Raw genomic sequence first — 14,130 nt, forward strand, 5'->3', positions numbered from 1 at the left:
AAGGACATTTATTATTAAGTGTTTTAAAGTAAACTTTCTTCCATTTTCGCGCCACGGGAAAATTGAAAGGTTCGGATCTTTACTTTTCAGCTGTTTTACTAAAGAGTTGAAAGATTGGGTCATTCTAATGAGTAACGTTAAATGTTGGTAGTGCCTCAATAAACCCGTTGGTGGCGCTGCTCAAAAGTGAAGCAAATAACCGTTTAACAGAGGAGTAAACGAAGAAGAACAGCCTCTGACGTAAAACGTACGGTTGAGTTTAAAACGCGCTTGTTTTTTTCACCGGGTTCAACTAACAAGAGCGGAGCTTAGCGTCTCTCCATCGGAAACCCAAGCCTCCTGCTCACCCATGCTCACAAAACGAGCGCATCTTGACAGTCAGTCGGAGGAGTCAATGCTGTTTTCTTTTTCTGGCTTCTTCTGAAACGAGATTAACTGAAACCTGAAGAAGAAGAAAAAACAAACTATCCTGTACGAGATCCCGAACCGAGTCGACAATGTCGTCACTAAGCGGGAAATCTGCGCAGGAGATCAGCGAGCTGCTCGACGAGTTCGGGATCAAACACGGCCCGGTGGTCGGTGAGTGGCCGCGCGCACTCCACTGGACCACAGTGTCCGTTTGAATCAGAGCAACGTCCACAGGCCTGGACACACACACACACACACACAAACACACACACACACACACACACACACACACACACACACACACACACACACACACACACACACACACAAAATGAATAACAGAAATCCCATCCTCTCTCTCTCTCTTTGTGTGTGTGTGTGTGTGTGTGTGTGTGTGTGTGTGTGTGTGTGTGTGTGTGTGTGTGTGTGTCAGATTCCACTAGAAGTCTGTATGAGAAGAAGATAAAAGAGGCCATGGCCAAAGGGAAGAGAGTGAAAGCATCTCCTGATAAGACCTTCTACAGGGAGGAAGGTAAATCTTCACCGAGTATTATATTATTCATGTTCCAGTCTCTTACACTGGTCTGAATACCAGATGTAAAACTAACAAGTGTGTAAACCCTTTAAAACCTTTTTTTCCTGCCATACACTTTGTCTTATCTTCATCTAAATCCCGAGCATAAAGAAACACAATATTCTCAATCTATTAGCCTCTGAAACCTGATTCTGTGTCTTGGTTTTGATCACTCACAGTTCTGTTGGTTCTGTTTATTGGAGTCCACACATTTCACAAGCGCTTTTAACCAACTTAATGGTTCCAAAATAAACAACCTGAACAACTTAAGTTTCTCTTAAACACAATCTGAAATCATTTGGCGTGACGCTGCCGGCGACTCCTCTGCAAACAACAAAATCACTCCACCTGTGCTTGCTGCCCTCCATATTTACTTTCTCCACCCACAAGCGACCCACCAACATAAATACATTACAGGACAAACAAAGAGCATCCATCAGAAGTGTCTTCCCAAACAAAGCCAGTTTACAAAAATATCCTACGGAACATAATTTCAAACATTTGTTTTACTTCTGATGAGCCAGAATTTATTTGTGTTGAATTTTCTTTAAAAAAAGAACAGATAAAATACAGAAAACCGCTTGGCGCTCCTCAGGGTTTGATCCTCGGCCCACAATCGTTTATGTCAAATCAACACAAAAGAGCATTTCATAGCAGACGTTTAAATAAAACTAATTCCAAGTGAAAAACTCGTCGTCAGAAACCCAAAGTCCGATCACTGAAACGTGAAGTTGTTATTACAGCCGCAGGAAGAATATCAAAAACTATGATCCACACTCAAAGATTGAACTGGACTGAAATGATTTATGAAGTAAATTAAAAGATTTGTAAACTAGACAATCATTTATGCAGACTGTAGACTGTCTTTGAGTATCTTGAAAAGTGCTACATAAATAAAAATGTATTATTTCTATTATTAAGAGGAGATAAAAACATTGTTTGAGACGAGACCATTTGAGCTCAGAAACATGAGCAAAGAACACGTAAACAGAAAACTGTAGCCGATGATATTATAGAAGAAGATAACTTCTTTTTTTTTTTTATTCTTCCAGGATATTTGTTTCTGTGTGTCTCCTGAAAGACACTAATATGCGACTTTTATACAAACACTAGTTTAACTATTGTAATAAAAACTACGGAAGTCTAACACTTTTAACACAATTAATTAAATACATTCAGAGCAAACTGTTCTATTCCTCATATTTCAATGTGATTCTTTATTTCTTTTTAATTTGGCTGAATTCAGCTGAACTTAAGTGTTTTTTTTTTTTGTCTGTTTTGATCAGATTTTTAATGGCAACAACTAGGGCCGGGAAAAAAAATCGATTTAATAAATTTATTGAATTTGTAGCTAAAAATTATTTTTATTAAGCAAATTTGTTTTTTTTCACTCCCAGTTTTTTGACAATTCTTCGCGTTGCGTTCCACCATTTCTTATGGGTTTCCGTAGTTGCCGTAGCACTTTTGCTTAAACCGGGTTAGAGCTTGAATTTGTTGAATGATAGAGCCTCATTTACTTTTAATTTTGAGATCACTTACATTCATTTTAACTAATTTAATTAACAAATTTAGGACAATCACAGCAGTCAAGTTGTTCTTTTGACAGTATATCTGATGTCTGCAGCCATTTTTAAGTGCATTGAGGGAAAAAAATTATCGAAACTCGAATTTTTCTTTAAATCATATCGATATTTTTCTTTTCTTTTTTTTTACAACAATCACATTGAATTTTTATTGGAAACCTTTGACAGTTAAAATGTGTCTGGGAGAGCTTTGGATCTATTTACTGTGGTTGTGTTCACCGGGATGTCTGCGTTTCCTTTCAGAGGAGGAGGTCACGTACGTGTACAGGTCGCCGGTAAGAACTTCTCCTTTTCTCTCCGTCTTCTCCTCTTTAGGACGATAGAAGACACATATCTGACCAGCAAATACACGAGTGGCTCAGAGAAACAGTTTCCTAGAAATCACACACACGCTTTTCAAATTCTTATTTTTGAGTTTATTTATAGTTCAAATTCAGATATTTCTTTTAACTAGTAAAGTCTTTGTTTTGAGCCGAGCGTGCCGGACATGACAAATAAGTGCAGTAACACTGCAGTAATGTTCCGCTGTTTACCGTCTGTGTGCAGGTCAGAGGGGACGTCGGCGGAGGAGAGAGGTCAGTTCCTTCATCCTCTTGTTCTTCATAAAGGGACATGTTGACAGACTGTGTGTGTCTCGTCTCTCCAGAATGACCAACGTGAGGCCGAGACCCGGGTGGTCGGAGAGGGAATACGAGCCGGAATACGAGCCGGAGTACGAGCCGGAGTAAGTTACAGCCGCACGAACTCTGGCGACAGGAAGTAGAAAACCCAGCGTGTGTGAACCGTCACGTGTGTCTCAACAGGACGTCCTACTCGGCCTCGTACTCGTCGTCTCAGCTGAGGTCCCGGCCGGAATACAGAGGAGGACGGGACGTCGTTGATGAGTGAGTCTTATTTCCAGTTCAAAATGTTTCATACTGCTGCATGTATATGAAGCTTCAGACTCTTTTCTACAGTTAACGACAAAACTAATGACAAAATCAGACGTTATTAGAAAGAGACAATAAAATAATACATGTTAGCAGGGATTAAAGAGTGACGTACAATCAAACCTCTTCTCTAGAGATTTAAATATTTTCAATTACATCTCACTCTTTGAATAACGAATGTTTTTTGTAGCAAAATATAAACGTGTATCTTTTAACAGAAGATCATAAGACCCAGAGAAAGAACGAGACAGAGACACACGCAGAAAGACGAAAGAGAGACACACACAGAAACACAAGAGTGAGAGACAGACAGACAGACACACACACACACACACACACACACACACACAGAAAGACAAATGAGAGACACCACATCGTTTTTGCCGTTTCCATGTAAACGACATCGTTCTCAAAACTTCTCTTAAAAATGAAAGCGCAGACGACTCTTGACCTGAGACGTCGCCGTGTGGACGGGACCCGGGTCAGACTGACGCGCCTCGCTGTGCTTCCCTTCCAGCCCTCACATGTACGACACGCCGGCCTCCTACCGGAGCTCGTATCTCCAGTCGACGCCGGTGAAAGCGACCCGAGCCGCTCCGGCCGCGGCCAAGTCGTCCGGCCTGGTGCCCATGTGGCTGCAGCTCCTCGTCTTCCTGCTCCTGGCCGTCTTCCTCTACTTCGTGTTTTCCAACATGGAGACGGACGAGTCCTTCCAAGGAATAGAATAACTTTTCCCCCGCTTCTCTCTTCCACGCCGAGGGCCGTTTGTACTTTATTTGATTTGCGTTTTAATTTTGAGCAATGCATCCTGGTCCGCGCTTCGAATTCAAGCTTTGCTACTGGGGAGGCTGACGCGATATTTGTATGGATTTTATAACCGCGGTTTAATTGGCTTGCTTGTGCTTTCACGTGACGGATAGAAATGACTCGCGGCTGCGAGAAGATTCAACCACTTTCCTCCTGGAGTCGCTCCCGGATGTAATCCAGCGACTGTCCCTGAGGTCTGTTGAGGTTTCAGGTATAAACACGAGCAGCTCAGACGTGTATGAAGACGCTGTGTGACTTGAAATGTTTTCTTTGTTGTTTTTATGAATGTATGCTTGCCGTTTTTGTTTTTTTTTCTACTTTTAGCCTCTTTTGGTTACAGTAAATTTCACTGTCGCACAGTTTGTCCACACCAAAAAAACTTTACATTTATACTGGGAAAAGAATTCATTCAATCAACTTTTAAAAAAAAAAAAAACGTTAAGTGTTTTTTAATAAGAATTTATTAGACATGTTTTTTTTGTTTGAGGTCAACATAAAGAGCTCTGGAGTTTAAAATACAACAACACTTCCTTCTTTCGGAGATTTCAAACCAGCGGACATCAAAGTGCCTCCGTGTGTTTTTAAAAGAGATAATTGGAATAGAATTGTTTTATCTGATTAAAATGTTGTAGAATGCACTAGATGAGCCATTATGTCAGTGCTTTGCTCATTTATATTCGGGGTTGTCAGACGTCTTTACTTCTGATCTCACTGAAATGTTCGACTAAACGGAGACACGGTTGCAATTTTTAGTGTTTTGAATGTTTTATTTCGATGTCTGGATTTCTAAGGTGAAATGGGAAGCCTTGTGTGTTTACAGTTAATCCCTCCAGCTCCTCCTCGAGACGTCGTCTTTATTATTCGTACACTTTCTGGAAGGTCACCGTGTGCCGGATTAAACTTCCCCTCGACGCCTCAAGAGTGAACTCTTTGTCATCCGAACTTCACGTGCGGCCACATCCGCTGCGATTCCTTTTCTATGGCTGTTTCATAATTAAAGGTTTGAAAAGTGTGGAAGTCTCCATGAAGCTTTTAGAATATGTAATGCAAATTTAACATTTTGTTTTCATTTTTAATTTTATGTGCAGCTGTTCCAACAGAGTAGTCGGAATCACTAAAAGTACAAAAAGTCTATTAAAAAAAATGGAAAAAAGTATTAAAATTAATTAAAAAATTTTAGGAAAAGGAAAAACTGAAAAAATATTAAAAAAGGGAAAGTAAATTTCAAAAAATAAAGAAAAAGGAATTGCCAGTTTAGTTAAAACGGTTCTCATCATCAGGAAATGCAGAGTGGCGAAAGAAAAACAGCCAAGATGCATAAAATGGCTAAAGCAGGAAAAACAATCTTTAAAAGTAAAATAATAACACATATCAACAGTTTTTTGTATGTATAGCTTCATGTTTTTTGGCTCCAGATAAATTGTATTTTGGTGGAAGATAGTGAAAGTGGTTCTTTTGGTCATAAAGGTTCCAGACCTCTGGCACAGGGAGGAACATCCGGTTCTTTGCAAATATGAATAAAAGTGAGAAGCCTCCAGTCACGTATTGGCTCAACAGTTTCTCGGCTGGTACGCTCCGTTTAAAGTTTAGAACCGCCGCTCGAACACACGACCGACTGACACCAGAAGTTTTAACAGCTTTTTAATGAACTACCGCTACTATTTACACACTTTAGTGCATGAATGTACTACAGTTATTGACATACGATGCATAGCAGTGGTAATGAAATATATAAAAAAAAAAAAGTTCCTCTTGATGGTGGAAGGATCATTGATCTGTGGGTGAGTCTGGTCTTTAGAGTTTGATCTGTTCCTGACTCACACCTAAAAACAATCCGTCTTCTGTGGCGGCTCCACGCTTTATTCTCACCGTCATGCAGTTTTCCAGCGGCGTCACTGACGTTTGGTCCACTGCAGCGCCGCCCTGGACACTGAACTCGGTCCGGCTGGCGTTCTTCCTCAAAAGCCGTTTCCATCTCCTGCTTTCCGTGTGTGTGTGTGTGTGTGTGTGTGTGTGTGTGTGTTTAGGACACGGCAGGAGAACTCTGCTGATACACACACACACACCCACACCCACACACAAAAACACTTTGTCATTTCACGATGAAAACATTTTGTTTTAAAGAGGAAAATCAGACGAGTTCACAAGTATTTAAACTTATTTGACACTGATGAGCAAAATGATTATATCACAAGTGACTGCGAGTTGAAAAACACATTTCCTACATGTTTCACTTACAGCGAAGTGCTAAACAAAATTCTCGTGGGCAAAAACCGGATCGCAAGAGGCTCCAATCTGGTCCAACCGCCAAAAGATTCGTACTTTTTTTTTTTAACTATTGATTTTCTTAATTTTTTTCCTCCCTCAAAAAAAATTTGTTAAAATGGCAACAAAAAAAAAAGTAAGCGTATAGACAGCTGAAGGCTGAGATCAGTGATCCTGTCATGAACAGTTAAACTAGCATTTGGCCTCAAAGCCACGCTGTCACGGTGAATTTGTAAAAACCTGCAGAATGCAACAGGTATACGAGAAGTTTTCTTTTTGAGATATTTAACAGTATTTATGACCAAAATGTTACATTAAAATTGGCTTTCTGTTGCGATTGTAGTTGTTTTTGCAAGTAATGGTTTGGTTTTTGCAAAAAAACTTGATGTTTTCATCACATACATTTTGCAAAACTTTAAAGTTTGAATTTCTAGGTTATCATGGCACTGTTTTACCGGTCCAGTGTGTGGCCTGAGCTAAAATGCCCTCGACAGCCCTGACTTACAGTAAACCGGTTTTTAAATCCACTTGATGAGTCAGCAGAAAATCCGTGTGCATCCAGCAGATTGTAGCACAAATTATCAAGCAGCTCATGCAGGCAGTGTCTCACAGCTGCTTCGGCTTCACTATGTGTGGATTACTTGTTGAACTCTATTTTCTATGGAAACTGGTAGATGGAAGTTGGATGGAGTACATTAAAAAAAAAAAAAATCCACATATTTCAATCAGAAGCGGTGATGAATCCTCCAGCCAGCAGAGGAAACTCATTTCAGACGTCTCATCCTTGGAGAGGAACCAACACCTGTATATTGTATATTTTCTGTACCTTAATGCTCATGTTGCTGGGCGCATCCAATCACAGCTTGTTGATTGATAAGGCAACGTAAGTGTTGTCCACACCTGTGAACAGAGACACACACGCGGGTCACTGTGAGCGCACACACACACACTCTCAGCTGAAACCACAACACTGCCAAGACTCACAGGTTCTGGTCTCTCGCTCCAGCTCAGACGGCTTCTTCTCCTTCATGCACAGCACCTTGGCCACGATGATTATAATGACGACGGCCACGACGAGCGTCAGGCCGGACACGAGCCAGCTGATCACCATCGGACTCAGGACGGGGTCTGGGTCTGAGAGGGAAACGAGTGGCCGGCAACGTTTCACACGCGGGTTTCTAGCAACTTGTCCACGTTCACACGACGACGTTTCAGGTGAAAACGCATCATTTCTAAGTTTTTGGTTCAGAAAAGTTAAAGAAAGGGAACGTTACATTTTAAAGATTCTAAAACACAAGCTAGATTAAAGAAAAAAAAAAAGATTGAAGCCAGATTATTATTGAAATACAAAGAAATTACATACGAGTTGTTTTTTGTCTGAAATAAAACTGATATAAGCACGAGCGGCTACGTAAGCCTCTCGGACTTTATCATCATTGTTTGTTATTTACTGTTTGCTTTTAATGTTCAATGGAAAACGATTATTTGTAATAAAGGGGCAGAGTATATAAGTTTAAATTTCTTTCCGTTCCCTTTCATTCAGGAATATGAAAACTTTAGTTCAGTGGCGTATTGAATTGATTTTTGTTTTTTACAATGAATGAAATAAACTACAAAAAAAAAAGAAGAAAAGTTTTGCACTTACAACAAGAGACACTAAAAGTAGTTTTCATGTTGAGCCACAAGTTGTACATGCACACAGACAACAATCTGCTCTAAACATTAACAACGGGAGAACACGGACATTCTAGTGGACACACGACCAAGTTAGATTCTTATTACGGTGACTGTCAAAATAAGAGTACCAAGTCCCAGGGGAATATGGCGTGGGAGCCTAAAGGCGCTGCAGCCTCACCTCTGATGGCTATCGGCAGGGGCTGGCTCTCTCTGGACAGGAAGGTGCGTCCACCCAGCTGGACCCGGTACAGGCAGTAGTAGTAGCCCTCGTCGGCGCTCCGAGCGCTGGGAAAGGTGAAGGTGACGGACGGGGTGAGGGCGGGCAGCGACTGGCGCACCGTGCCGTTGGAGCGGATGAGGCGCAGCTGGAAGGAGCCCCCGGGGTACTGCTGCGGCGTGGAGCAGGTGATGTTGAAGCCGTGGCCCTTGATGACGGCGCCGGCCGGGGCCTCGGCCGACGTGTTGTACCAGTGCTGCGGAGTCAGGAGCTCCACTGGAGGAGAACAACACGGACGCCAAATGTTTCCATCAAAACAAAAGTAAAATGTATGTATTCATTTATCTCATTCACTGCAACATCTGCTCCACCTTCCTTGTGCTCTTTTGGATAAAATCTTTTTTTTTTTAATTCAGCAGGCCTGCGTCCATCTAATCGTCTCAGTGTGTTCTAACTCTTTACCCGGTGGTGCAGTGCAGCGGTGACTCACCCACAGTGATGTTGATGGAGTTGCTGGGCGGAGAGCTGAGCAGCTGAGAGGGGAAGCCGCCCTTGATCCTGTAGCGGCAGCTGTAGCTTCCCTGGTGGAGCGTCTCCACGTCGGACAGCGTCAGCTCCACTCTGGTCTGCGTCTGGTCGGCCCGCTGCGTGACCAGCGGCGTGGCCACGCCCTGCTTGTACAGGTGGAAGTCGCTGAGGTGGTGTCCCAGCAGGACGCTGCAGCCGAAGCGGACGGACTCCCCGGAGGTGAACACGGTGTGAGGCGACAGCAGGGTGAGGGTGGGCGATAGAAGGCTCCCTGAGGGTCAAAAAAAAAAAAAAAAAAGTGTTGCTGTATTATGACAAAGTCACTTTTTTCCAGTTTCTCCCACGACGTCAATTTATTCCAACATGATCGTATAATAATGTAACGTTTGCCTTTCGGTTAATAGCTGCTATCAGAATCAATCACTGTGTTTTTCCTTTTCTCTCTCAGTGCCGTGCCCTTCTGCTTCTTCCCTTGAAAAAGTAACGGGAGGAAATTTAAGTTTTGAAGATGTTTCAGTTCCGAGAGACTCAAGTGAAAAATCATCATTTTTGCATTTCCAATTCAGTAAAGTTTCACGTTTACCTGGCCACCTATTGAAAAATGTTTACAGAGAAATGGCAGAAATGCTGAAAACAATGTTTTGTTCTCTGCTGCGCACACATGCAGCAGAGAACAAAACAACTCTTAATAACAACGAGAGAACAGGGACATGTCCCCGGCTAGCTCAGCTGGTAGAGCATGAGACTCGCAATCTCAAGGTAGTGTCCCACGCCGGGCGCCACCTTCCGGTGCAATGTGATCTGGGTGACAGTGCTCAGACTGCCGCCCCGGTGAACTGGAAACGGATAAGCGGGAGAAAATGGATGGAACACGGACATTCTAGTGGACAGACGACCGAGTTGGAGTGTCATTACGGTGACTGCCAAAATAAAACTACCAAGTGCCAGGACAATATGGACTGGGAGTCATGACAACATGGAGGAAACTTTGTTCTTATTGTCCATCTACTGAGCATGTGCAGAAGAAATATTCCCACGGCAGTGGTGCGCATGCACAGTAGAAGCGATACAGAAAAGACGTGCTTCCACCTGTTTCTATTGAGCCGAAGCGTTTTCAAAAAGTGTCACCTCAAGAGCCGTTCTAAAAAAAGACGTTGCTTTTCATATGCGCCAAACGATGGTGTCGTGTCACGATGGACACTACTTTGTGTGTATTATTGGTGGGAGAAGTTAAGGTCACTGGATTTGCTGAGACGAAATTCCAATCCAATCACATTATAGTGACAATATGTCAACATCTCAGCGGAGAGCAGTCTCACCTGAGCATCTGACGCTGGCGTCGTTCTCATGCGTGCAGTGGAAGTTACTGTGGAGGACGACGGCGCAGGACGTCAAACTGGACTCGTGTCCCGAACACTGGACGTGATGCAGCCAGATCTCCCCCCGGCCGGCTCCGTACGCCGCGCTGGGGAGGGCGGCCTCCGCCAGACCGCAGCCCAGCTGCAGACACACCACGTAGGCCTCGCGCAGGTCCCAGCCGTGGTCGCACACGGTCCCCCACTGGTCGTGGTGGCGCACCTCCACTCTGCCGGAGCACTTGTTATCCCCATCGACCAGTCGGACCCCGCCTGCGGAGCAGAGGGAAAGCCTTTAGCGGCGCCAAGTGGAGGGGAAGGCAGCGCGTAGAGGCGGTTTGTGTGAAAGTCGGGCTTACCAAGAGCAGCTACTCCATCCCACAGAGCACCGAACAGGCCTGGAAGGACATCACAAACATGGAGTTCAGCTAAAAACATCAATTAGTAGAGCTGTGGCCGCACACAGTGACGGCAATGAGGCATCACTAAATATGATATCACTTCTCAGTGGCTTCATTTCAAGCACCATTAACTACAACCTGCCAAATGACCAGTTATTGTAAACATCCCGCATCAAAACAAACATCACACCCTTCAGGAGGGTAGTGTCACCTCACAGCAGGTCTCATATGTAAAAGCCCCCCCCATGGCTGGATGCCGTACCCCCCCACAGCGCCACAAAGTGAAGATCGCAACCTTCTTGTGTTAATTGTTTGTGTAACTCAGGTCTTTGTGGTTCTGTGCTTCTGGTAGTAGATTTATACCCTATGCTTGACTATACCTCAACTCTGTTCTTGTTTCGCAGTATTTCAGTGTTAGTACTCTTAGTGTTCAGCTGATATTTCTGTTTGGTCTCTATCGTTATTTTCTGAGTGTTAGTGGTCATTGTGTCTCATTTAGGTTGTTCTTCTCTATTTCTTTTGGGGGGTTTATCTCAATTGCACATCACTTTGAGGATTATTTGTGAACACCCGTTTCTTTATGGCCATTTGGTCTCTTTTTGATCGTGAACATGGAAAGAGGTTATGATTTTTTTTTTTATAAAGAAATCACTAGGTCTGATTGTGCTTGTTTTGTGTCCGTTTGTCATTGTTGTTTGTGCCAGTTGTTGTTTTTTCTCCTGTTAATGGCAGTCCCGTGCCTGTCAGTGGTTGTCTCATACCTGTTGGTGGTAGTTTGTTTTGTGCCTGTTAAAGCTCTTTTTGCTCCTGCTGATGTTAGTCCTGGGCTTGTTAGTGGTTGTGTCCTACCTATGAGTGGTAATCCCGTGCCTATTTTTGGTAGTTTCATGCCTCTTCATGGTAGTTTAATGTCAATTTATATTTGTTTTGTGCCTGTTCGTAGTGTATTATGTGTGGTTGTAATTGGTGTTGCATGATAGTGGTTGCTTTTTGTGCCAGTTTGCGGTTGTTTTGTGCAAGTTAGTGGTGTAGTTTCGTACCTGTTAATGGTAGTTTTGCTATTGTTTGTGGTAGTTTTCTGTCCATTTAAGTTTGTTTTGTGTTTGTTTCATGTCTGTGGTTGTTTTGTGCATGATAGTGGTTGTTCTTTGACAATCTGTGATCGTTCTAATCCTCTTCATGGCCACTGTGGGAAACTTTTTTCTTTCAGTCTAAAATGTGTTCCCTCCTTTTAGGATTGTTTCTCGTCAGTATTTGTCCATTTTAAGGATTTACATTAATTCTAGGGTCTTTGTGCAGCAGTTTAACGTCTGATTCGTGGTTCTCTGGTCCACTGCGGTATAATCCCCCCGTGGCAAGAGAGGAATGTTTACATATAAACAACAAGTCCATAAATCACACAAGTTGAACAAATCCTTTCCCAGACTTGGATAGCTGAGTTATAAGAACAGTCTGAGTTGGTGAAGTTCAGCCTTCATCCTATTAACAGCAGCTACTTTAGCCTGGGGGGGGAGCGGGGGGGGGGTACCGGGCGGGTTTATCCTGCCCGGAATGAGCTTACCTGCCAGGAGGAAACGGAGGAAACTCTGCATCGTTCCCCGTCACCCTTCCATCAGACGGCCGGCAGTGAGGAGAGCGTATAGTCCAAACCGCCCCGGCGGACGGAGCCGGGAGGAGCCGCTGAAGGCTAATCAGTTAGCGGCTAGCAGCAGTAGCAGCGGCGGCGGCTCGAGGCTCGAGGCTCGCGGCTCGCGCGCAGCCAGCACCGGTCGATACCTGCGTCCAGAGCCGCCCGGGGGAACCGTCACAGCACCATGCGGCCCATGTCCGGGTGGCAGCATGCCTCCGGGCCGCCCTGCTCACGTCAACAGTCAGGGAGTCGATCCCGGAGCGGAGCCCTTCTCCCTGCGGCAGACAGAGGTCAGCACAGCCGCAGAGCTGATGCTCCAGCGATTATCCCCCGGTGGAGGTCACCTCCTCCCGGCCAGGGCCGCAGCGGCAGCGTGCAGGGTCCACAGGGTGGGACGTTTACAAACCATTATATCTCCACCATTTTCACTTATACAGCACCATACTCACACATAGAGAGCCCACACAACGGTACATATCCACCATATTCACCTACACACATTATTATTAGTATTAGTATTAGTATTAGTATTACAATTGACATTTCACAGAATCTGAAATTCAATTATAAACATCTTACATTCAACAAAAATTCACCTCCATTATGGAAACTCTGCCTTGTGACATTTCAAAAAGAAACGATTGAGTTTCACCTCCACACGTACAAAACCACACAAACACTTATAGCTTCACCACATTAACACATGCAGTACATAAACACACATATAGTGGAGTTATAAGGGTTGACCTTATAACTCCACTACATAAATTTCTACACTACATAAAAACACATACGGGCCCATACCAACCCCCACAAACCTTTACCTCCACTGTATAGCACCTACACACACATACATCACCTTTATATCTCCACTTGACCATCCAGACACGTGCAAGACCCAGCGAACTCTTCTACCACCATTCTCTCACATACAGGGCTCAACAAACTCTTTTATCTTCACCACATTCACGTCTACAGCCCCTCCACAAACCTTTCTAACGCCACCACATCAACAGTGTACAGCACCTAATGTATATACATGACCACACACACCATTATATCTACAACATATTCACTTCTATAGCACATCCACACACGTACAGAATCCCACAAACCCTTATATCTCAAATTATATGCAATTAACATTAAGAAAGAAAAAACAAAATTTTGAAAATGGTCATTTAACAGGTAACATCGGAACGCAATCAAGATTTGATTGGAAAAGTCCTTAAACACCCAAAATTAAAATTGAATCAATGAAAAGATAACATTAAAACACAAGCAATAAACTCAAGGTTACGACAGAGGATAGCAATAAAAATTTTTTAAAAAAAGGCAATATTAAAACAGAAGTAATGGACATCAAGTGGATTAAATGAAAAAGAGTGTGGAGGTTAAAAGCTAGGGCAGAAAAATCCCTCTTCAGCTCTTTTTTTAAACTGTCAGCAGAACCTGCCTCTCTTTTATGAGCTGGACGTTTGAACAAGCCACTGGAACATAAAATCATAGCAAAATCAACACAGATAACCCAACAAGCCAACCAAACAGGAGATTACGTTGTGTTTAGAAGCATTTCCATGTCGTTGAGAGCATTTGCAAAATGGGAAAGATGACTGTCCCTCTCAGTAAACTGGAGAAATAGGACTTTTTGTTTCACATATGTTGAATGAGCTGAAGCTGAGGGTGTCTTTTTTTTTTATGTACTTCATAGTTCACAAACCCTTAAGTTTTTTTTCTCCTTTGACTAAAATACAAA

At 43.3% G+C, this 14,130-nt stretch overlaps 2 protein-coding genes across 5 annotated transcripts; one reads left to right on the top strand and one right to left on the bottom strand.

Moving 5' to 3' along the window:
- Positions 1-211: 211 nt before the first annotated feature.
- On the top strand, positions 212-5,837 carry LOC308113098 (uncharacterized protein). The gene is made up of 7 exons (XM_080469073.1): positions 212-579; positions 842-940; positions 2,809-2,840; positions 3,112-3,140; positions 3,212-3,289; positions 3,369-3,449; positions 4,012-5,837. The coding sequence occupies exons 1-7, from the start codon at positions 498-500 to the stop codon at positions 4,220-4,222; spliced, it is 612 nt and encodes a 203-aa protein (XP_080325199.1). The 5' UTR covers positions 212-497; the 3' UTR covers positions 4,223-5,837.
- An 88-nt stretch (positions 5,838-5,925) lies between these two features.
- Positions 5,926-12,807, bottom strand: LOC308113879 (uncharacterized protein). Of its 4 annotated transcripts, none has more exons than XM_080470415.1 (8): positions 12,306-12,807; positions 10,703-10,741; positions 10,308-10,616; positions 8,951-9,259; positions 8,422-8,736; positions 7,551-7,700; positions 7,393-7,466; positions 5,926-6,345 (listed from the first exon to the last, which is right to left on the bottom strand). In XM_080470415.1, exons 1-7 carry the CDS (start codon positions 12,334-12,336, stop codon positions 7,423-7,425), a joined length of 1,197 nt encoding a protein of 398 aa, XP_080326541.1. In that variant the 5' UTR covers positions 12,337-12,807; the 3' UTR covers positions 5,926-6,345; positions 7,393-7,422. The 4 variants fall into 4 exon arrangements, with proteins under 4 accessions (XP_080326541.1, XP_080326542.1, XP_080326543.1 ...); XM_080470416.1 differs by having other exon boundaries at positions 5,926-6,279; positions 12,306-12,716; XM_080470417.1 differs by having other exon boundaries at positions 5,926-6,388; positions 12,306-12,716.
- Positions 12,808-14,130: the final 1,323 nt, after the last annotated feature.

Source organism: Lipophrys pholis (assembly GCF_963383615.2).
Source record: "Lipophrys pholis genome assembly, chromosome: 8".
NCBI classification, from domain to species: domain Eukaryota; kingdom Metazoa; phylum Chordata; class Actinopteri; order Blenniiformes; family Blenniidae; genus Lipophrys; species Lipophrys pholis.

Coding starts and splice junctions, on each gene's coding strand:
- LOC308113098 (XM_080469073.1), top strand. CDS start 498: ATGTCGTCACTAAGCGGGAAATCTGCGCAGGAGATCAGCGAGCTGCTC. Junction 3,290..3,368: donor GAGCCGGAGTACGAGCCGGA/GTAAGTTACAGC, acceptor GTGTCTCAACAG/GACGTCCTACTCGGCCTCGT. Junction 3,450..4,011: donor GGACGGGACGTCGTTGATGA/GTGAGTCTTATT, acceptor CTTCCCTTCCAG/CCCTCACATGTACGACACGC.
- LOC308113879 (XM_080470415.1), bottom strand. CDS start 12,336: ATGCAGAGTTTCCTCCGTTTCCTCCTGGCAG. Junction 10,742..12,305: donor CCTCCGTTTCCTCCTGGCAG/GTAAGCTCATTC, acceptor ATGTCCTTCCAG/GCCTGTTCGGTGCTCTGTGG. Junction 7,701..8,421: donor CCTGCCGATAGCCATCAGAG/GTGAGGCTGCAG, acceptor TTTCCCTCTCAG/ACCCAGACCCCGTCCTGAGT.